At 35.3% G+C, this 22,754-nt stretch overlaps 1 protein-coding gene across 2 annotated transcripts; it reads right to left on the reverse strand.

Annotated features, from left to right (window-relative positions):
• Positions 1–109: 109 nt before the first annotated feature.
• Positions 110–22,164, reverse strand: LOC149728610 (uncharacterized). 2 transcript variants are annotated; one of them, XM_089888976.1, is made up of 28 exons: positions 22,024–22,164; positions 21,848–21,892; positions 19,374–19,551; positions 18,487–18,742; positions 16,764–16,940; positions 16,147–16,340; positions 15,619–15,746; positions 14,929–15,065; positions 13,941–14,105; positions 13,560–13,688; positions 13,042–13,243; positions 12,232–12,287; positions 11,844–12,119; positions 10,929–11,121; positions 9,825–9,942; positions 9,007–9,219; positions 8,623–8,757; positions 7,628–7,808; positions 6,881–7,089; positions 6,078–6,198; positions 5,380–5,579; positions 4,979–5,118; positions 4,177–4,270; positions 3,330–3,504; positions 2,575–2,748; positions 2,149–2,324; positions 1,310–1,573; positions 110–910 (listed from the first exon to the last, which is right to left on the reverse strand). In XM_089888976.1, the coding sequence occupies exons 1-28, from the start codon at positions 22,049–22,051 to the stop codon at positions 697–699; spliced, it is 4,578 nt and encodes a 1,525-aa protein (XP_089745102.1). In that variant the 5' UTR covers positions 22,052–22,164; the 3' UTR covers positions 110–696. The 2 variants fall into 2 exon arrangements, with proteins under 2 accessions (XP_089745102.1, XP_089745101.1); XM_089888975.1 differs by having other exon boundaries at positions 2,140–2,324.
• Between the last annotated feature and the right edge of the window lie 590 nt (positions 22,165–22,754).

A 22,754-nucleotide genomic window follows, 5' to 3' on the forward strand; every position in this document is an offset into this window, starting at 1 on the left:
TTTTTCTTTTTTTTCATGTAGAGCTGATAATTTTTTTAACAACCTTAATACGAACTGTCTTAAAACACCCTAAGGCATGCCTCAAAACGCGAATCCAGTTACACATGTGTGCTTAGAGCAATCAACATTTCAATTTATTTCGTAATCTGTTTACAATGATATTAATGTGCAATGTATTTGAATAATAAGTACTACAGGTGCTTAGCATACATTCTTTCTACATACCACATATATATATACAAACCTAAAGAATGCAAACCGATCTACAGTGATATAGCCTACTGCAGGTAACATAATAGGTTAACTAGGTTACTAACATTTTTGCCAGAGTACATAGTATATCTTATAACACAGGTGTTTTGTTTCATAGACCTCATGCCAGATTACGAGTTACACTGTATACAACTTTTTTGTGTTTGTGTTATACCCCCCGCCTTTTTTTGTGTTATACCCCCCCATTTTATGTGCCGCTTGTGAAAGACCATTATCTATACAAGTTTAAAAGTAAACCCTAATGTAGTTAATAGCCACAAAATGTTTGTCAACTAAAGATGTCAATTTGAAAGAAATAGCATATATTAATCATAGATACTTTGTTACATGATCTGGTTAAATGTGTTTCATGGCTAAATACACTTAAGAACTTTTTAAGGAAATAGTTTTACTTTAACTTCTTTAATCTGGTTTTCTGTTAACTTATGTGCTGGACAATGGTGTCATTATTCCTCCAATACAGTACAGTGCAGTTGAAGTTCGCACATCTTCAAGATTTTGCCAATTCTCCGGTACATCTCCTGTTGGCTGAAGAATGGCGTATGTGCTGGTACTTGTAATGTCATCAGCAGGTCGCAAGAAACAACCAGGGCTCTGGAGTGTGAAAGTAACAAAGAGATCCACTGGTGCAGATTCACTGTGGTGAAAAAAAGGGTTGTGGTTGGAGAATGTACAATTTACGAAAATCAAGTGTTTGCACTGAGTTAGGATAATAGAAAGGTTTTGTGTAAAATAATAAGTTTAAAATACGTATATGTAGATATGTATATATATAAACAGTAAATTTTAGTACAAATTAACACTGAGGTAATGGGTCAACTCTGTTCTCTACATTCTAGATCTCCCATTAGAATAATAAACTGTAGTGTATATACTGTGTGATCTTACAAACATTTAAAAATAATACTTAAAAATCCTAAAAATACGGCAAGGCAAAAGCATCACTTGACAGTCAAAAAATAGTTAATTAAAGAAATCCGCATTATATTAAAGAAAAAATGTTTTCTAAGCATACAGCAACATAATAGTTTCATACCCCAAATTCATTTCATCCGATATTATTCCAGTTTCTGGTACAGTGAAGCTACTCTGGCCATTTACTGTAATAGGGGGGCGATTAGAACCCTGTCTCAAATTGAGGGAATTCCCCCGCTGGACCCCAACATATGCAGATAAGATGCCGTAAGCCCCAAAACCTTCACCCCTGCCCTGGAATCGAACTCGGATAGTGTTAAAGTTGGTGAGTGTCATCGCTGCGTCATCGATTAGGATTCTAAAGACACCGCCTGCTCCGCTTGGACTGGAATAAAAATTTTTTTTAAAAACATTTTAATAAAATTTGTTACCAAACAAAAAAAAAATCGTGATAATTATCTGTAAAAAATATAGATAGTGCAAACTGAAAAGTGTGATTGAGTAAGAAGGTATGAAGAAATTGAATAAATTTTAAAAATACGATGAATAGGTTAAATGAAAAGAATAAATGGAAATAATGGAACATTGTAAATATGTGGTAAACACGGTCATATTTACAATAGTTTTTTTATATTTACACGTTTGCTTTGTAAAATGTTACATTATAAATTTGACATAAAAAAAAAGTTATGTCAGCATGTACATTGTAGTTTAAAATTTTGAGTTTTTTTATACAGATATTGTACAGTACGGGCTTGGTGAATGATTACATATTGTATTTCCAAACCTCATGTATTTTAGATCTTCTTATAAATAAACACAAATTAGGGATTTTAAAACAGTTGTCCAGTATTGCAATCTGTTATCATTATTTGAAACAAACCATTTATGAAGAATCAAGTAGGCATGAGAGAAGCAAAAGAAAAAAAGGAAAGGAGAGAGCCTACCAACCTATCTAACCTGAAAGAAGCAACAGTGGTGCTAGTTTCATTCATTCCGTCATCTACACCCATCTGTACCCATGGTGACCATGCGTCAACTGCTGGAACAGGCGGGGAAATGGTGACGTTGTTTTTGATGATAAAAGATGAAATGGAAGCATTTTGAAGTGCAGACATCGCATTTTCTATTGCCATCTAAAGTTTTTTTTTAATTTAAAAATATTTTTTTAAGTTTTTTACTCGTATTTTATATAGAATTGTTATACTTGTTTTTTTTAATAAGTTTATGTAACTGGCCGAAAAAAGGCAGTTCTTAAACATGGGTGTTCTGTTTCATACACCTCGTTCCTAGAATCACCAAGTATGTCTTTACTAACCAACAAACCCAAGGAATTCTGGGGTCAGCCTGGCTACCCCTAACTTTGACACCTTTGTGAATTAATACCTCATTATTCCCAAGTGACACACGAGTCGCAAATGGATACCCCATCATTCTTCGATCTGGATAAGCTTGTCCGGAGGACCCACAGAAGCTCATACTTCCACAAGAGCTGCGGACACTAATACTATCCACATTATTGTCGCTCAGGAAGACACACAGTCGCCATTGCTCGCCTTGCTGTTATAAAATATGTATTAGTAGAGTGGGAAAAAACAGTTGACTTTAGCACATTAATCCTGACAAAACCCTTCAAAGAAATAAAATAAACCCAACAAATAGGTATTTAGTATATAGTACTGTGGGGTAAGATGGAACACCTTTAGAACATATTATCTAAATATCCTGATCCTGTCTTAAATAATTAACATTAGTCTATAGAAGTCATGAGGATATGGTTTTATAACTCTTCGAATGTTCTTTGTTTATTACCAAATGAGACATGAAAATAAAATAAAAAAAAATCTAAAAATTGCAGTGTTTCAATTATATTGTAAAGGCTATTATTCTCATTAAATAATATATATATAGTGACCGTGCTTAAAACGTAGTGACCATACTTGAAAGTGTATCCTATGCAGGTTTAGGTTAAAGTTGGCTCATTACTTCCAAGCATAACAGCTCTTTTATAATTTACCAGGTCAAAACACAACTTATTTTAAGTAATATATAAAAAGTAGTGTGCCACATCATAGAACCTCACTATTGCAAAATAAAATAGGTCAAAAAGTGACTTATTTTAAGCTGGTAATTAAACATACCTCTGTACCACGTGGTAGCAGCATGCTGTATGGCCAACCACATTCACAAAATCCTGTGGCAGTTGTTGTGAAGTTTTCTTCCACATCTCCCTCCATGTAACTTCTTTCACGCTTAATGACCGAGGAATGACGATCAGGACGAGATATCACAGCTGATGTTGCATCTGCGCCAAGTCTGTGAAAAAATTTTTTTTTACATAAAATCTTGTGTAAACATTTTTTACATAGAATCCTATTTGAAAAACTTTTAAAATGTTTAAAAAAGTTTTTTAAAAGTTTTTTACAATTTAAAGGGTGAGAAATTTAAAGAAGAAGTAATAGTAGGGCATAGTGGACTCATGCCGAAATATCCCAAAATGTGCTTCACTGTAGGACTTTACCCATGCAGAACTGTGGCTCGAAGTTGGAGGGTATGGGGGTTAGGAGGGGTTGGGGTTTTAAATTGCTCACTTTAAATTGATGGGGAACCCCATGCCAACTGCCTAGTTGCAAGTCATCACTCATTAGGCATTATCAAATAAATCTTAATACGTAACAAATGAATGCAACTTACTTTATCCTCGCATAGCCGAAAAACGCCAATCGTTATACCACAGGTGTTTTGCTTCATACACCTTGTGCCAACTTACGAGTTACCAAGTATGTTACTTTGTCAGTAAATAACTTTTTGGGGGTACTTTTTATGTGTGGCTGATAATTTAGACAGACCATTAGTGACCGCCGGGTTGGTGATACAGTTTATATATTATTAAATAACTAGGGAAACTATGACAGCTACTGCAAAAAGAATGTGAAATTATGAGTTATAAAAAAAACACATATATAGTAGTGAGTGTGAATCACTTACCTGTAAACAAACTTGTCCATTTCAATCCAGCTCAATCTGTTGTTAGATTCAGATGCGGGACAAATAAATATTCGAACAGTTAAGTTCAATTCACCTGGAGATCGTTGTTTAAAAACTTGCCATTAGTATAGTATTTGTAGGTTTTGTCTATTAACAAAGGATTGATACTATCACCATTGTTGGCATGCACGTCCTTGGGCAAGATATTGTATTGCTTCAACCCAGTGGTCACTAGAATAGCTACAGTGTTTAGTTTGTAAGTTGCCCCGTTACAAAGTTGTATGTATGTAACTTTATCCTTGTGTGGTCAAAAAAAATTACAGTTGTTAAAACACAGATGTTCTGTTTCATACACCTTGTGCCACTTTACGAGTTGCCAAGTGTGTTTCTTTTTGGGGGGCTGGAGCAATTGCTTTTAAGTTGCCCAGGGTCACATACGCTCCAAATTGCCTCAGCAACGATCCTTGAACCAATTACCTCTGGGTTACAGACAGCACGTTAACCACTTTGCCACGGCGCCGGAAAAGATATCACATTCATTTATTTGCGATCACATTCATTTATTTGCATTGGTTTCAGGCTCAGCATAAATGCCCACTGTAGGCTATATGTCTTTTGGCAAGACACTTAACAGTAATTGCTCCAACCCACAAAAAAAACACACTTGGTAACTCGTAAACTAGCACGAGGTGTATGAAACAATTATGTAAAACCCAGTGGTTACTAATGGGTTGTTCAAATTGCATATCATACACACACAAAACATTACCATTATCTACAAAATTATACTGCATGTATGTACCTTGGGCTTGAGATGCTCTCTGGAACCTTATATGGTATGTAAATGGTTGGTGAGATATCTTATTGTCCCACTCGTATCTCTTCTGTGGTGGACCAAGGTATGTTTGTAAATCATCCGACTGAAAGTTGGTGTTGGAAAATCTGGCAAAAATTAAAAGTTTTTTATAATACATAAAAAAATGAAAAATTTTCCCCCAAAATAATTGCTCACAGAGTAACATACATGATAATTCATAAGTTGGCACGAGGTGTATAAAACAGAACACCCGTGTTTAGGCGACTGTCGTTTTGCGGTATGTAAAAATTAGAAAAGTGGTGCAATTAGTTAAAAAAAAACAAACTAAACTTGATATTCAATTATTTGTTATAAAACAGTTACTCGGATTTTTTACATACACTTACGAGTTAAAACCTCTTGGTGGGTTTGCATTGTTGCTAATTATGATGTCACTGGGCCGTATTATGACAGCTGGTGCATCTGACTGAAGATCTGTTACTCTTCTACTGCTCCACTCTTGCCACAAATTGTCAATCCTTTTGTGCCAGCGATAAAATATTGGATCTCTCATAGCTGTTACGGTGGCACTCATGTAACTTGAACCCTAAGGTGTAAAAAATATTGATCAATAATTACCCTAATTAGGACAACACTCTGGTTCTGTTGCCAAATTTTGCCTGAATTTCTGGGCTGCAACTAAGTGAAAGTTACTATTTGATTGGAATAGGTCATCTACTACAGCATTAACTATAAGATTACTATTTTATTTTAAGGATAAAGTATATGTGTTTTTAACAACTGTGGTTTTGCTGTGTTTACACTTATCTTGGTAGTTTTAATATTTTGCTCTTTATTATCACTTTCAAAGAGATAATTTCAAATAAGAAATACTTTATTTCTGGTAATTAATAAATGAAATGCAGTTTTGGAATTGACACCAAAGCATTTCTGATAAATTGACACCAGAGCACCAAAGCCTTTCTGATAAATGAATAAATTTATAAAATATAAAACACTGGAAACTATTAACAGCCTTTTTCAATACTTTATATATATTCTTGTTATTATTAGTCTGATGCAGAAAATTGCCAATTCTACTTACAGAGCGAGACATTGAACCAATAACTCCATGCCCATTGTTATGTATTGAACCAAGTTGTGTTTGCCAAGTGCTGGAGGAAGCTTCAATAACATGACCTGCCCAGTTTGCATCCATGGCAACACTTAAAAGACATATCAAAATATATTTTTTTACAAAACGTAAGTTATGCTAGAAATATTTGTTTTAATTTTTGGGTGTGGTTTAAACTTTTTGTACAGTACAAAAGACGAAGTAAAAAATATGGGTAAATAACGATTTGGCAGTAATAAAAAAAATTTAATAAAAATAAATTTGTATCCAGAACAAAAAATCTTGTACTGAGTTTCAATTTAGTAGTCACTAGTCATCTAGCAAATTGATTTTAGTTAAAAGTGTGTGGCTTTGAAATGTTTTTTAATACACCTAGGCAGACTTTGTAAAATAATTTTGACTATTTGGTAAAATCTAATAGTGTTTTTAATACGAACAACCATTTGGCCGGTGGAATGGCAAAGTAGTCGACGCACTTGCCTCAAACCCAGAGGTAATGGGTTCAAGGCTCAACGCTGCTATTATTGTGGGTGAATGTGGCCCCAGGCAAGACGCTTATCGCCAATTGCTTCAACCTAGTAGTCACTAATGGGTTGTCCAAATTATCAGCCATACCTTAAAAAAACAATAAAATTCCTCCAAAAATTCACCCACAAAGTACCCACAACACATAGTCTGGCATGAGGTGTATAAACACCGGTGTTTAGCGATTGCCATTTTTTGGCCATGCGACAAAAAAGTAAGTTACATTCATTTATTCAACAAGTACATACTTTCGAGTTGTTTCTCCTATTACCACTGGTGGTAGAACATCTGCATTGATTGCTCTCATGATCGCACGCTCAAATCTTTGGAAACGTGTTTGTTCTCTATCAGGAAAACTGCCAGGTAGTCTTGGAGAGAAACCACGGTTCCGTCTATCATTATGGAACTCAAAGCCTGTGTTGTAACCAACTGGATCACGCTCATTATACTGCCATGCCTACAAAACAAAATATGATTTTAAAATAGATTTAGAAATGTACCCATACCTTGGCATTTAAAACACTTATTAAATACAAATGTTGATTTATCCTCGCGTGGCTGGAAAATGATAATCGTTATAACACAGGTGTTCATACACCTCATGCCACTTTAGGTGTTTACTATGTATGCTGTTTTGTGGGGGATAATTTTTTATGCTTGGTTGATCATTTAGACAACGTATTAGTGACTGGGTTGAAGCAATTGCTGTGAAGTGTTTTACCCAAGAACACATACGCCCACAATGGTAGCATCAACAGGCCTTGAACCCATTACTTCTGGGTTAAAGGCAGATGCGCTAACCACTTTGCCACAGCTCTGGTGCAGGTAAAAATATATACTTTATATCATGTAAAACATTTATATCCAGCTGTAGGACAATAGGCAACATATAACTTTCAAATTACATTTTAGTAAAATCTAACTTTAGTTTAATAATATAGAAAAAATATATCCTAATCGACTACTATAACCCACAAACTAAAACCTGTTTTTACCTGCACTGATGGAAGTCTCCAAGATTGTCGTTCTGCATTGTAGCGCGCAAGCATTTGAGCGTGCATGTATCCAAACAATTCCCCTTGTCTAAACAACTCTGGGCGTTCTGTTCTCCAGCGACCAAACCAGTTCAAGTTCTGGCCAATTAGCTGACCTACCACATATACTACATGCCAGTGCCTGTGTGAAACAAAAAGATAATTATTCATTGTGCAACACAGGGTTAAGTAATGTGAATTGTTTATTCTTAAGTGGTTGGGCAACAACAGTTGTTGTAACACAGGTGTTCTGTTTCACACACCTCTTGCCTGCTTATTAATTACCACGTAGGCAAGAGATTACTTTGAAGGGATCATTTCATTTATTTCATGTATGACTAACAATTTAAACAACCCAAAAAGGACCACTGGATTGGAGCAATCACGGTAAAAGATCTTTCCCAAAGACGTATACTTCCACATTGATAGCAGCAGTTATAAGATAGTTTACCGGCGCCGTGGCATAGTGGTTATCGCGCCTGCCTGTAACCCATAGGTAATGGGTTCAAGGCTCGTCGCTGCTACCATTGTGGGCGTATGTGTCCTTGGGCAAGACACTTAACGGCAATTGCTCCAACCCAATGGTCACTAATGGGTTGTACAAATTACCAGTCATACATAAAAAAAATAAAAAAATAAAATAATAATTACCCACAAAGTAACAAACTTGGTAACTCGTAAGCTGGCACGAGGTGTTGAACCCGTGTGATAACGACTGTCGCTTTCCGGCCTATTGAATTGCCCTAATTTTCAGTCAATTATGTATTAGTTTGACTAACGATTTGGGACAATTCATAAGTTAAAACTTTAAGTGTCCAGGCAAATATATGTCCACAATGATGCCTGCATCAAGCGGTAAACACGGTATCCTCTGATAAAGAGGCGAACAACTACTTAATCACATGCTAACGGTTGTCCTTTAACTAATTCAACAAAAAAATGAATCAAATGTCAACCTGTGATGGTAGTTCAAATCAGCATCATTTCTCCAGTAATTCATCCAGGTCTCTGCTGGTTGTCCAGTTCTTTGTGTTACAGTCATTGCAGCATTGCTTATCAGAGACTTATCCATTGGTTTGGGAACTGGGTACCTTGCGAAAAAAATCGGTAATGATGTGAAGTGTGAGAATGAGCTTGCAAATGGAGTCTTTTGGGACAAGAGAACTTGGTTGGGACGCTGGTGTCGTAAAAACAATAAGGAAATTCACTATCCCACGTCACCTTCGGACGTACATGGGTGTTGGGGTAATGGGCCAAATCTGGCCTAAATCCCAAGTCCCCTAAGTCTTAAGACCTCCTCTACACAGAATAGAATGGTTTAGAACTATTACCACACTTACTGAAGGCCTTTGCTTTTTGCTCTTTTTGAATGCACCACAAACACCTCAACTGCCCAGTGCAATACATGATGGTTAACTTTGTAAGACTTCTGTAATATATCGGCATACTCTAGCACGGCAGCGACATCGTGTGTCTCGTCCAGTTTATCAAAGAGCAAACGAGCAATGGAAGCACCAGCGATCAGATGATTAATACTGAAGTTACTGAAAGGCCTGAACAGGAATTTTTTAATAAATAGTTTTTTGTGTTTTTTTCAAATTTTTACAATATTGTGTTCTTACTTGATACTGAAAAGCACAAATACAAACCTATGAAACTTAGCATATATTGCGAGAAAAAAACTAAGAACCATGATATGTGAAGCCACAAAAAGGTAAATAGTAAAAACTAATATGCATTACTTTTACAAAATTCATGACGAAAAAAAAATTTTTGTCCGGCGCCATGGCGTAGTGGTTAGCGCGCCTGCCTGTAACCATTAGGTAATGGGTTCAAGGCTCGTCGCTGCTACCATTGTGGGCGTATGTGTCCTTGGACAAGACACTTAACGTCAATTGCTTCAACCCAGTGGTGACTAATGGGTTGTCCAAATTATCAGCCCAACATAAAAAAATAAAAAAATCCCAAAAAAATAATCACCCACAAAGTCACATACATGGCAACTCGTAAGCTGGCACGAGGTGTTAAACCCGTGTGATAACGACTGTCGTTTTCTGGCCACGCGAGGATAAAGTAAGTTACATTCATTCATTCAAAATTCATAAAAAATAATTCGGAAAATTAGATTAAAATTCCACATGATAAAAATTGCACATACTTTCCGAGTCCAATTCCGCTCATGTCCTCCCCCTCAGGCTCATTGTCAGGATACCAATCTAATATTTGTTCAAACTTGTTCTGGAGATTTTCCTTGGAATTTTGGTCCACTGGAGGTGCTATAGGTGAAAAGATATTTGTTTAAAGACTGGTAAATAACTGTGATACCATTTATTGAATGGTTGGGTTTACACTTGTGTTTTATATCTAACTCTATCCACTGTGCAGGTTGTCTCATTATGCACACTTTTGTTTCTATTAGAAGTTTAACTTGAAAATAATTAAACATGAATGGCTCGTAATTAAATTTAAAAAGGGTTTATAACTGTAAGCGTGTTTTAATTGTTGCTTGGTATTTTACTGTTGTTTTGTCGCTGTATCTTGTCTTTTAATTTGAAATGTTTATAAATCTTCAATACCGTATTTGAAGAGACAAATAAAAAGTTATGATAACTCTGCGCTGCCCGCCCTATGAGGATAAATAGGTCATGATGATAAGATAGGAACGATGTTCGACAGTGCATATCGGCTGCATGGTTTGCCGTATAATATGTCATAATCTTTAAGCGAGCATGGAAATTATAAATGCAAAACATTCGTTCGGTACATAGACAACATGTTAGAGAAAACACATATATGTTATTCATTACACCAGCAACACACATACAGTAAGGTGGGGGAAGATAGGACAGCTTTTCATTCTATTTTCTCGTCCCATTTGGTAGTAAACTCGGAGCACTCAATGAATTTTTAAATCGTATCCTTACAACTTCCATAGACCGTTGTTAATTGTTTAAAACTTGATCAGGATATTTGGATATTATATATAATTCTAAGTGTCAGGTCTTTCCGTACAGGACTATATATACAGCATATGTAAAATTTGATCAGAGCATCTAACTTTGCTAAGTTGTCGAGAAAAGATCTCTCATTTATTAGCGTTAAAATATTTTTCACTTAATTTCAGTAAAGTGTGATTCTTAAACATCTGATAAGGTTATCACATTACATGTTAGGTAATAAGCCAACTCTCGCATAAAACCCTTGGCGCATTTCAACATAATACCTCATCCATATACAGTAGAATAGAGAATTTTAGACCTACTTGGATTCTTAATCTGTTCCCACTGTTTTGAAGCATCTTGTATTGCAGCATACTTCACCCCACGTTTCACCAAGTCAGCCAACATCTGGTTAAATTCCACTTCCATTTTGTCCATGGAAAATCCAACCTTTGCGGCAATTTTCGCCCGTGTCAAGACCAACTTTTTGTATTTTATGTTGTCTCCTTTTGCACCCTGTTGAGGATTATGGTTATTGGTTTGTTAATTAAAGGGGTAATTTGGAGATTTATTTTCAGACTTGGCAAGAAAGGAATATGTGTGTTTATTTAGAGTTCAGTCACAGAGCAACTAACATGAATTGTCTAACCTATGGAGATCTGAATGAATGAATGTAACTTATTTTATCCTCGCGTGGCTGGAAAACGACAGTCGTTATTACACGGGTTTAACACCTAGTGCCAGCTTACGAGTTACCATGTATGTTACTTTGTAGGTGATTTTTTTGGATTTTTCATTTTTTTTATGTATGGCTGATAATTTGGACAACCCATTAGTGACCACTGGGTTGGAGCAATTGTCGTTAAGTGTCTTGCCCAAGGACACATACGCCCACAATGGTAGCAGTGTCGAGCCTTGAACCCATTACCTATTGGTTACAGGCAGGCGCACTAACCACTATGCCACGGCGCCAGACCTAATTATATAATCATACGGACTTTAAGCTTAGCTACAAGTAGTCTGATACAATGTAATTATTAACTATTTATCAGCTAAGAGGCAACAGTGAAAAACTACAATAAAGTAGAACCTGCCACAAAAAAATTGTTATTGGAATTTCTACCCTGAAGCAAGAATTGCATAGTATTAGTGGTTACAGTAATTTCAAAATCTATGATAACATACAATTCTGATTACTACACTATCTGTTTAGCCTAGAAATGATTTTAGAGACTTACATTGCCATGGTAATACTGCACCATGTCTGCGGTATCGGCAAACACATCTTTTGTAGTCTTTAGAGCATCGCGCCTCGAAATTTCCTTCTTTGCTTTTCCTTTTCGCCCTCGTTTGCGTGTCTTAACCACGGATCTGCCTTCACCACTGACCAAATCTCCAAGGAAAGCTGTCACTTTGTTGATATGATTTTTCTTGAATGCAGCTGCCTTGGAGACAAAGTCACCCCAGAAATTTCCAATTTGTTTTGCTCCCCCAAGGAAAGAACCAACATTCAGCTAAATGGTAAATATTTTTAGTCATACATTTCCAATTTTGAAGTTTGCATATTACTTTTTTCGTTATTTGGGGTTTTACTGAGCGAGATATGAAAAATTGAGCGATACTTACCGCTTTAGCAAGTTTGTCTTGAACATCTGCTTTACGAATAACCACATCCACTTTTTCTGTAAATAACATAAGTTATTATGTAAATATGCTTGTTCTGTATAATATGTGCAGATGTGAATTTTGGTCTGCACCTAAAATTCCCTAGCTTTAGGACTGTTTCAAACATGTAGTAGGTCGGGGGAAGATGGGACATCTTTTTATTTTATTTATTATCCGGTTCGGTAAACAAAGAACACCGGCGCCGTGGCATAGTGGTTAGCGCGCCTGCCTCTAACCCAGAGGTAATAGGTTCAAGGCTCGTCGCTGCTACCATTGTGGGTGTATGTGTCCTTGAGCAAGACACTTAACGGCAATTGCTCCAACCCAGTGGTCACTAATGGGTTGTCCAAATTATCAGCCATACATAAAAATGAAAAAAATATCCAAAAAAAATAATCACCCACAAAGTAACATACTTGGTAACTCGTAAGCTGGCGCGAGGTGCACACCCGTGTTATAACGACTGTCGTTTTCCGGCCACGCGAGGATAAAGTAAGTTACATTCATTCATTTATAGAACTATAAAACAGTGTCCTCACGACTCCCATAGACCGTTGTTAATTGTTTAAAAACTGTTCAGGATATTTGTATTTATAGGATAAAGGTTCCCCATTTTACCCCACAGTACTATTTATAAAACCTCACTAACAATGCTTTTGAAGTTGCCTTGCCACGAAAGTTTAAATAAAAAATGAACAAATGAATAATTAAAATCTATAAAATCCGTTCCATATTTACTTTCTTGTGTTTAAACAAAACAACATAACTGACCTGATACAATATTGTGCTCTAATCCAATATACACAGCATAGAGCTTATAGGTGCCTTCTTCAGAAAACACAGGGCCATTAGTTCCCTCCCCAATCTGAACAACATCACTGTACCTATCTGACCCATCTGTTCCACTGGGTTGCAGAATGATGGGGTCTTGGTAAGTAGAAGATTGAAGGTGCGTAACGAAGGACCAATATAACTGTGAAAAAGAGGTATATTCGAATGAATGGTATATTTGAATGAATGAATGTAACATATTTAAAATGGTATTTTTGAATGTATGAATGCAACATGGTTTATCTTCGTGTAGCCAGAAATTCTTGTAACAGGAGTCACACCTTGTGCCAGCTTAAAAGTTGCCATTTATTTTTGTTTTTTTTAGTTAAACAATAGAAAAGAGAAACAAACAGTAGAAACATCATAACTACAGAGTTACAAGCTTTCTTAATTTTCCTTTAAAATTATTATTTGAATACCCAATTTCGATTATATTATCACTATAACTGTATATATACCTCAATCTCTCCATTTGGTTTAATGATAAAAACCTTCATGTTTCCACTCATTGGGTCAAAGTCTGACTCTATCAGAACAGGGAATTCCCCTGTGTTTTTCAATCGCAGTTCCAAACTAATAGAATCATCCTAAAAATTAAAGGCAAATATAAAGTGTTCATAAAAGCTAGGAATTAATAAATTCAAACACTTCTCTTACACTTGGAGAGTGGATTTATCTACATATCTGTTAACTAACTTTAAAATGTTGTAAACATGTGTTTTGTATACTAAGAGCTTAAAAATAAGAAAGTAATTAAATAATCATAAAATAAATTTCTAAATTATTTTAATAAAACTAGTACACAATGTTATATAGAAGTTGTTATGTTAATTTCTTACCACTGCGTACTCCTGATCTTCAACAACAGCCCGAAGCGAGAGCTTGTATTTTACTTTATTTTCTTCTTCATATTCATCTTGCTCCCCCAATTTTTGTTCCGCTGGGGCAGCAGAAACTTTTCCATAGTTTGTCACTCTCACATTGGGTGCAACAGCTTTGAAACCCTACATTAGTAAGAATTGCAAATGTTATTTAATTTAGCTTTAATACCTTTTATTTGTCTCTGCGATTGTGGTAGTAAAAATTTAAAAATATTTTAAACGAAAAGACAGGATATAGAGACAAAACAATGGTTGTTAAAACATGTTACAGTTAAAAAAATATTGACATTTAAAAAAAAAAATAAGCGTAGTCGCTACACCTAGCAGACAAACAAGCCATTTATGTTTAATTATTATCTAGTTAGTCTTCTAATAGAAACAGTGTGTGTTATTTTCGAAACAGAGATAGAACAGATAGTCATATAACGTACTTATCCCCACAGGGCAGAGCAAAGACAGTTTTTTTCCTTTTTTAATTTTTTAAGATGTAAGGCTAACTATTTATATAACCTATAAAAAACACTGGGTTGGAGCAATAGGTGTTAAGTGTATTGCTGAAGCCAAAAATTCTGCCCATGAAACTTCAGAAATTCACAAAACAAAATAACAATTCAATGTAAAACAAAGAAAATACAAATATACATTCTTAATTAATGTTTAGATGTGTCACAAAACTCACAACATTTAACAATAATTTTGTAAAAACTTTAGAATGTTTTGGTTAAAATACAACAATATAAACTTATGAACATTTGGTGTGCAGCAAATAGATTCAGATTTTTATGTTTAGCTGTCTGGTTGCTACAAAGAAAAAAAGGTATTTTTACCGGGAATTGACCCATTAAAATATAGTTACTAATTATTAAAAGTTTACATTAAAAAAACAGATTTAGATGATTAAAGTGCGTTGTTACTATAAAAACTTAAGTACCCGCTGTTATAATACCTTGCTGGGGATGTGCCTTAAAACTTGGAGCTCAATATTCGAGAATGAGTAGTTGAAATTATCATAGAACTCCCCAGGGCCATATTTGGCGTTATATTTCCATGAATAGTTCATCCAAGTCAACGAAGATGGGTTGTCTAAAAAAAAATTGGTGTTGACTGTTTAGTGTGTTAACCTGTGTTAATATTAATAATATTAACTTTATTTGTCTCTTCGATTACGGTAGCGAAGATTTAAAAATATTTTTAAAGAAAAGACAGGATATAGCTACAAAACAACAGTTGTTAAAATCGGTCACAGTTATAAAACATATTTACATTTAGTTGGAGGAAAATATACATGGTCACTACACCTAGCAGACAAATAAGCCATTTATGTTTAATTATTATCAAGTTAGTCTTCTAATGAAAACAAAAGTGTGCATAAAGATTGTGTAAAGTATATTTCTTCCAAATTTTACTCTTTCGTTTATTTTATTGTTAGCATGTTGTAACAATTCAATTTACTGTTAATTTAAAAGTAACCTTGGTTAAAGTAATCGAAAAACACAAGTAACAAATATTTTTTAAGGTTATTTTAAATTTGGTAATATTCTTTAATCCAACCATGGACCTAATAGCGTCAACTGCCAACACACAAGTATGAGTTAGCGCTACAAAAACAATCAAAACAGAAGTAAAACCATCTTACTCAATTCAAATGGGTGCATGAGTCCCATAGTATGACCACACTCATGAATGAAGTAATGCAGGAATCTTCGTGTTGCATAAGGATGGTCTTCAGATGAAGGATCCATCAAGCCCTCAAAGGATTTGTGTCTGGATAAATGAATGAATGTAACTTGCTTTATCCTCACATGAAAACGACAGTTGTTATAACGCTGGTCACACAATGTGCCAGCGTAAGAGTTATCATGTATTTATTGTGGGTGATTTATTTTTTGAGATTTTTTATTAATTTTTTTTATGTATGGCTGATAATTGGGAGAACCAATTAGTGACCACTTGGAGCAATTGCCAGTGCCTACACCTAACCCATAATATCCCAATTTGAAAAACCCAACAGTCTACCTTAATGATTGATCACATGTATATAACCACGTCTATGCTATGGTTGGGTGTTTTAGTTTTGTATTTAAAAAGCCTACTGCATACCCACCAATTATTTGTAACGGCCACCCACACAAAATATTAAGTATACCAAATAACATAGATTTACCCTTTAAACATCCCAAATCCTTTTTTGTTATCTTTGTTGAATGAGAAACCCATGTATCTTGGATCCGGTGGTACGTTGGCCATCATGCACCACACACTGGTGGCATCTTCGTTGGACGAAGAGTCAAAATGTTCCATCATCACCTCATACATGTCATCTTTGGTCCATGGGTTGTCTGGAGTTGGATCGCTGATCTTAGGCGGAAAATAAAAGAATAAGTGGAATTGCTTTTATTATTGACTAAGTTTGGACAACCCATTATTTGTATTATTGAGTGTATTACAAAAAAACACACACTGTCACTATGGTAGCTGTAACGAGAATTGAATCCGTATCCTTTAGTTATAAGCACCTAACCAATTAGCTACAGGGCCAAGGGATTCTGTCATATCTCATACCCGCATGTTATTTATCACACCCTGCCAGGGCGAATGTGTTATCATAAATTATCAGCCATGCATAAAAATAAAAAAATCTAAAAAAATAATCACCAACAAAGTTACATACATGGTAACGCAAAGGCTAACACAAGGTGTATTAACACCCGTGTGATTACAAGTTAACGACTGCTGTTTTCCGACAACACGAGGCTAAAGCAAGTTATATTACATTCCTACCTCATCACTATCAGAGGACTCATAATGGAGTTTGATCCCCGCATCTTCAAAGACAGCAAAGGGATCAAGTTTTCGATCTTTCATGCCTTCAGGAGCATCATGGAAGTCTGAGAGTTTAATCGCTGGCCAAACAACGCGATCCACATAATCGATGTCAATTTGAAGATCGCGGAAAAACTGAAAAGGTTAAAAAAATGTTAATTAACAGAAACTTAATTTTTAATGTCACTATGTAAGCGAATTTGTTATTACTTAGTTATGTCTTTAACAGTTTCTTGCATCTTTGATAATAACAACTTCTGAATACTATAACCACCCATTAGGGTAAAAATTTTGGTAATTTTTCAACGCTTTTTTTGGGACGATTTGCACCATTAAAATATGTTTTACATCCAAGATTGAACTGTGATGTAGTACCTAGGTCCCAGGTTGTTAGGAGCCAGTCATCCAGTTTAAAAAATGCTAGATTTGTAAACAAACAACCGGTTTAGCTTTTTCTAAAAAAATTAGCGTATTTCACTGATGAAATATGAATGTAACTTGCTTTACCCTTGCAGGGCCAGAAAACGGCAGTCGTTATAACACGGGTCACACCTCGTTCCAGCTTACAAGTTACCATGTCGCTAAATCCTGTCTTTCCGTTTAAAATATTTTTAAATCTTTGCTACCGTAATCGAAGAGACCAATAAAAGTTATTATTATATTATTATTATAGTTATTATTATGTATGTTACAATGTGAATAAATATTTTCTTACGTATGGTTTTTTTTATATATATATATTTATGTATAAGATCAAACTATTGATAACCGATTTACATGCTTTGCAGCTTATTATAAGCATTGCTAATTTGTTATTCAAGTACAATGTCTTGAACAACAATTACAAATACTGTTTTGCAGACTTCTCGGAGAGTTATTTTTAAAATAAACCATTTGTGATCTAATGTCTCAAAATAATGACAGTAATAGTAAACTGTAATGTGTTTTGCTTAATTAAATAAATGTCTTGAAAGTTTTGTTTTATTCTGAAATATCTTTAAATTTTGTTGATTCAATAAAACATTCCAGCAGAGGCGGTTGCTAATGTATGTGCATATATTTGTGAATAAATTAAACTTTCTAATCTGGGTAAGTTCATGTATATGTAACTTTGTGTAAAGATTGTAAATATACAGTCCACTTGTAACTAATAAACTAAGCATTTCCTTTTTACATCCAAAACGCACGTTCAAACAAGCAGGAGAAAAAGGCTGGAACCAATACAACTATTGGTACCTTAATAAAACCAGAGCCATACGTCGGGAAAAATTAAAAAGAAAAATATTTCCTTCCTAAGTTTACTTTTTGCTGTGGGGAATTCTCGAAATGTTGTTTTTTAAATCCGTTGCTAAAATCTTTTAAATCCGTTTCTATACGTATTCAACGTATAGTGGGGTGGGGCAAAACGGGACACCTTTCATTCTATTTTCTCGTCCCATTTGGTAGTAAACAAAGAACCTTCAAAACATTATAAAACCGTATCCTCATGACTGCTATACACCGTTGTTATTGTTTAAAACACGATTAAGATATTGGAATATAATGTGCTGAAGCCTAAAGTTGTCTCGTCTTCCCCTACCCTACTATATTTCAACGTTTAACTGCACCTTAAAACGTTTTATGAACGTTTGGTCTAATTTGTTTATGTTCATGCATAATCTCCAAAAGTTTGCATAGTTACCAAACTCGTTCGTTCGACTTCGTCAAACTTAATGGATTCGTCGTCCACTTGCAGTTCAAAACTTCCATTCCAGACACCGTCGTCTTGAGGCAACATCAGCTTGATGAAAACCTTGCCGAAGAACTTAGCACCATCGCTCCGACGTGCTAAAACTTTAGTTGTAATATTTCGCTCGTAGTTCATCGAGTTGGGTGGGATTTCAAGTCTTGCTTCGCCGGGAATGGAACAAAAATACATGGCTTTGTTTGACTTAAACCTAAAATGCAACAAAGGTTTATATAGTAGGGTGAGGGAGACAAGACACCTTTAGAACATAATATCCAAATATCCTGATCGTGTTTTAAACAATTACCAACGGTCTATGACTCTATGGAGTTCGTGAGGATTCGGTTTTATAATTTTTTGAATGATTTTCGTTTACTACTAAATTGGAAGAGAAAATAAAATATAAAAAGGCGTCCCATCCTCTCCCACTCTACCATAGATTTATTTGTTTTGCTTCGTTAGTGCATTTAATAGTGTAAACCACTCGGTAGTAATGTGCAATCAGCAATCATTCTATCGTAAAACACCCATTCTATAGTTGTTATGTATTTGGTCATTGCATATGCAAGGCATTGTTTTCTTGGATGCATTGTTTTCTTGGGGACAAGAAACTTAACGGCTCCGACCCAGCGATTCCTTTAAAGTTTAAAGTTACGCATGTGGTAACCCGTTAGCGCGCAAGATGTGTATATAACAGACCACCCGTGTTATAACTACTACGCGAGGATAAATAAGATTCATTCGTTATCATTCGCAGTGTATGTATATACGCCTGTATTACAACAACTATCGTTTTCCGGCCACGCGAGGATAAGGCAAGTTACATGCATTCATATTCTTACCAGTTCAATCTCCGATCGCTTGTTTTCGTGATCGAACCGCTGATCATATTAAGAACCTCTGAATACTTTCTCAGTTCATCCAGGTCGATTTTAAGTTCAAGCTCTGCCTTTGCATCGCGACCAGCCGAGTACTCGCCTTTGTACAAACCGCTGAATGATGGGTCTCTCTCCGAAACGTCTGAAACGGATTTGACTTTATAATATTGTCAAAAGAAACGAAGTTACGTGTTATTTTATTATTGTTGAATAGAAGGGTGGGGGGGGGGGAGATGGGACACTTTTTCATTCTAAATATGGTAAACTTAATAATAAAATCGTTGTGTGTTACGTACGCCTTACGCTTACAACATATTATTAAGTACATATATATAGTAGGGTGGGGGAAGATGGGATACCTTTAACACATATTTCTAAAAAGCCTGATCGTGTTTTAAAGAATTAATAACGGTCTGTGGAAGTCGTATGAATACGGTTTCACAATTCTTTGTTCTTTGTTTACTACCAAATTAAAAGAGAAAACAAAATGAAAAGGTGTCCAATCTTCCCCCACCATAGTAGGGTGAAGGGAAGATGGGACACCTTTTATTTAATTTTCTCGTCCTGGTAAACAAAAAACATTCAAGGAATCACAAAACCATATACTCCGTTATTAATTGTTTAAGACACGATCAGGATATTTGTATATTACGTGCTAAAGGTGCCCCGCCTTCCACCCTACCATATATATAATATGTGGGTTTAGCTGCCACATTGTTTATTTCATGTTTTTCCTCAGCAGTTTTTGTGTTTAGCTTGTTTAAACGACTGCTGTTTTATTGCTTATTCTCTTTGTAATTTCAAATATTTTGATGGACGCCTCCGTATTTGAAGAGAGTAAAATTGTTTATTTTTCAGACCGAACACAAAATAGCGTTACTTGTTTGTATGGGTCTATAACATATCGTTCCAGCATTAAAGTTTTAAATACAGTTTGCGGTTTAAAGGAAAATCGTTTTACACACAATATACACAGTTCTAAAAGCTTTTCAAATAACTAATGTATATTTGAATTTTACATATGCGCTCAGACACGTCGGCGACTCAGACAATGAAAGATAGAATTTACTGACTTTGTGTTTTGCTTTTTAGAGGTTTAAATGTTATCCCGTGTCGGCCAACGCGTATTTAAAAGAAGTTCGTTGGTTTTACACAAAATACACATAAGACCGAAATCTTTACAAATGATGGCATTACCACTACCAGTGTACATCTCAATATTATATACAAAGCATGATGGGCTAGCTCTCAACTTCATTATCTGAAAATTTTTATTTCTGAGTCTATTTTAGTGCGTTTGCTATTAAATAAAAATTGTATAAAAAGAAGAATAACCACCAAAAATTAGAGACAAACAATGGTCAGGGGGGGGAGAGAGACGGGACACCTTTAGAACACAATATTGAACTATCCTGATCGGGTTTCATACAATTAACAACGGTCTATGCCCCATGGGAGTCGCGAGGATACGGTTTTATAGTTCATTATGTTCTTCGTTTACATAAATTTCACACAGTTTCAGAAAGCGTTAAAATTTGACACATTCACCCGAAGCCGAACTTTGTGTATATTCTTAGAATAAAGGTCAACGTTTACGTTTTTATTTTAGTTCATGAAATGCGCAACACCAAAATTGTTTAACATATCTTTAAATGACCGCAAACTATAATGCCAATACACACTTGGAAAAATTTAAATGCAGGTTGTTCTTAGCTTGCAAATAGCCTTAGGGTTTTTTATCACACCAATACGTACGATGTTGCGCATATTTTGGGGGGGGGGCATGGCCCCTCAGCCCCCCCCCCCCCTTGGCGACGCCCATGGCAAATAATCGCCGTGTGAAATGCTATTATGTCGTAATTAGTGTGAAATGCTATTATGTCGTAATTAGTTACCAGGTCAAACCATCGGATGAACTCACGCGTGTGAATCCATACTATTTCGTAATAAACAGTCTATCTGCTAGCTAAGAAAAACAAATCTCAAATGTTGTGACAAAAATGGCTGGTGGTAGGCAACGAATGGAGTTTTAAATGTAGTTGTAGATCGTTGTGTTTTCATGCGGCGTAATTGTGAAAAATAAATGCCATTTACAATACGCCTTCCCGTGTTTTGTGTTGTAATTAAGAGGTTTTTCAAACCCAAAATACAACCGTAAAACATTTGGCCCCCACCAAAATTTTAGACTGGCTACGCCCTTGTTATTTGCGTCATAATAGGAATTGGGGGGCATGGCCCCTCAGGCCCCCCCCCCCCCTGGCAACTCCCATGCATTCAAACCATGATTATGTATAATATGTAAACTAACAGTGTCCCATTTTACCCCACAGTGCTACTACTATATAATATCATATTTAATATCGAGGGCTCGCATTAATTTCAACATTTCAAAACACTGCACTCAAACGTTCTTATAGTAGGTATATTAGTAAACTTACGTAACGGTTTCTTCTTTTCCGGTATAATCACGTCTCCGTGCGAGGCTTTACATGAAAACATAATATTTCTGTTAGGTTTAAACAAATAAATATTTCAGTTTAAAATAGCTACATTTTTTTGATTTAGTAAAAAAAACAATAATATTAATTTGTTTTAAAACATTATTCATTAATACCTGTCTGTTCAACTGAAGACCGCTTCATGTTTACCGGTATTGCTAATACCCTTCGTCGTATAAGCTATGCAGTATTACAGTTACAGAATCTAGCTTGCAATTCTATCTGTTTATGGAAAACAGCGGTTAGTTTTGTTATATTGCATTGATAAGCATTAGATACAATAACTGACTCTTAAAGTTTTGCCGCCTATGTTATAATAACGTCACGTGGCTGGTATAAACTGTAGATCTCATTTCAAACAACACGGAAATGAGTAATCGCCACGAAGGATACAAAGACCTATCACGTCCTGGTCTAATGTAATCAACAAGTGAGTAAAAAATTAGCTATTTCTTTACCTACGACAACTAACGAGTACTTGCTGCTTCTTTCATTTGCTGCAAAGCCTAGACAGTTGTATTCAGCAACAAAAAATGTTGTCGTTTTACCGGATCTTTTAATTTCGAGGAAATACGACAATACAGTCTTTAATTGTAATTCTTGCGACGCGCTATTTATTATATATACCTCTGTCTGTGACGCGCGGTTGTCTGAAATAACATTTTATGTTGGAGCTATCAGAATACTTTATAGGCCTATAAACAAAGTGGGGAATACCAATAGTCCGTGCGCAAATACTTTCCGATCTAAATTTTTTTCCGTTCGAGTTTATTTTAAAAATAATGCAAATTATCAATTTCTAATCTTCATTTCTAACTAAATTTCAAATTTAACTGTGCTTTGCTAT

The sequence above is a fragment of the Ciona robusta genome, chromosome 11 (genome assembly GCF_009617815.1).
Source record: "Ciona robusta chromosome 11, ASM961781v2".
NCBI lineage: Eukaryota > Metazoa > Chordata > Ascidiacea > Phlebobranchia > Cionidae > Ciona > Ciona robusta.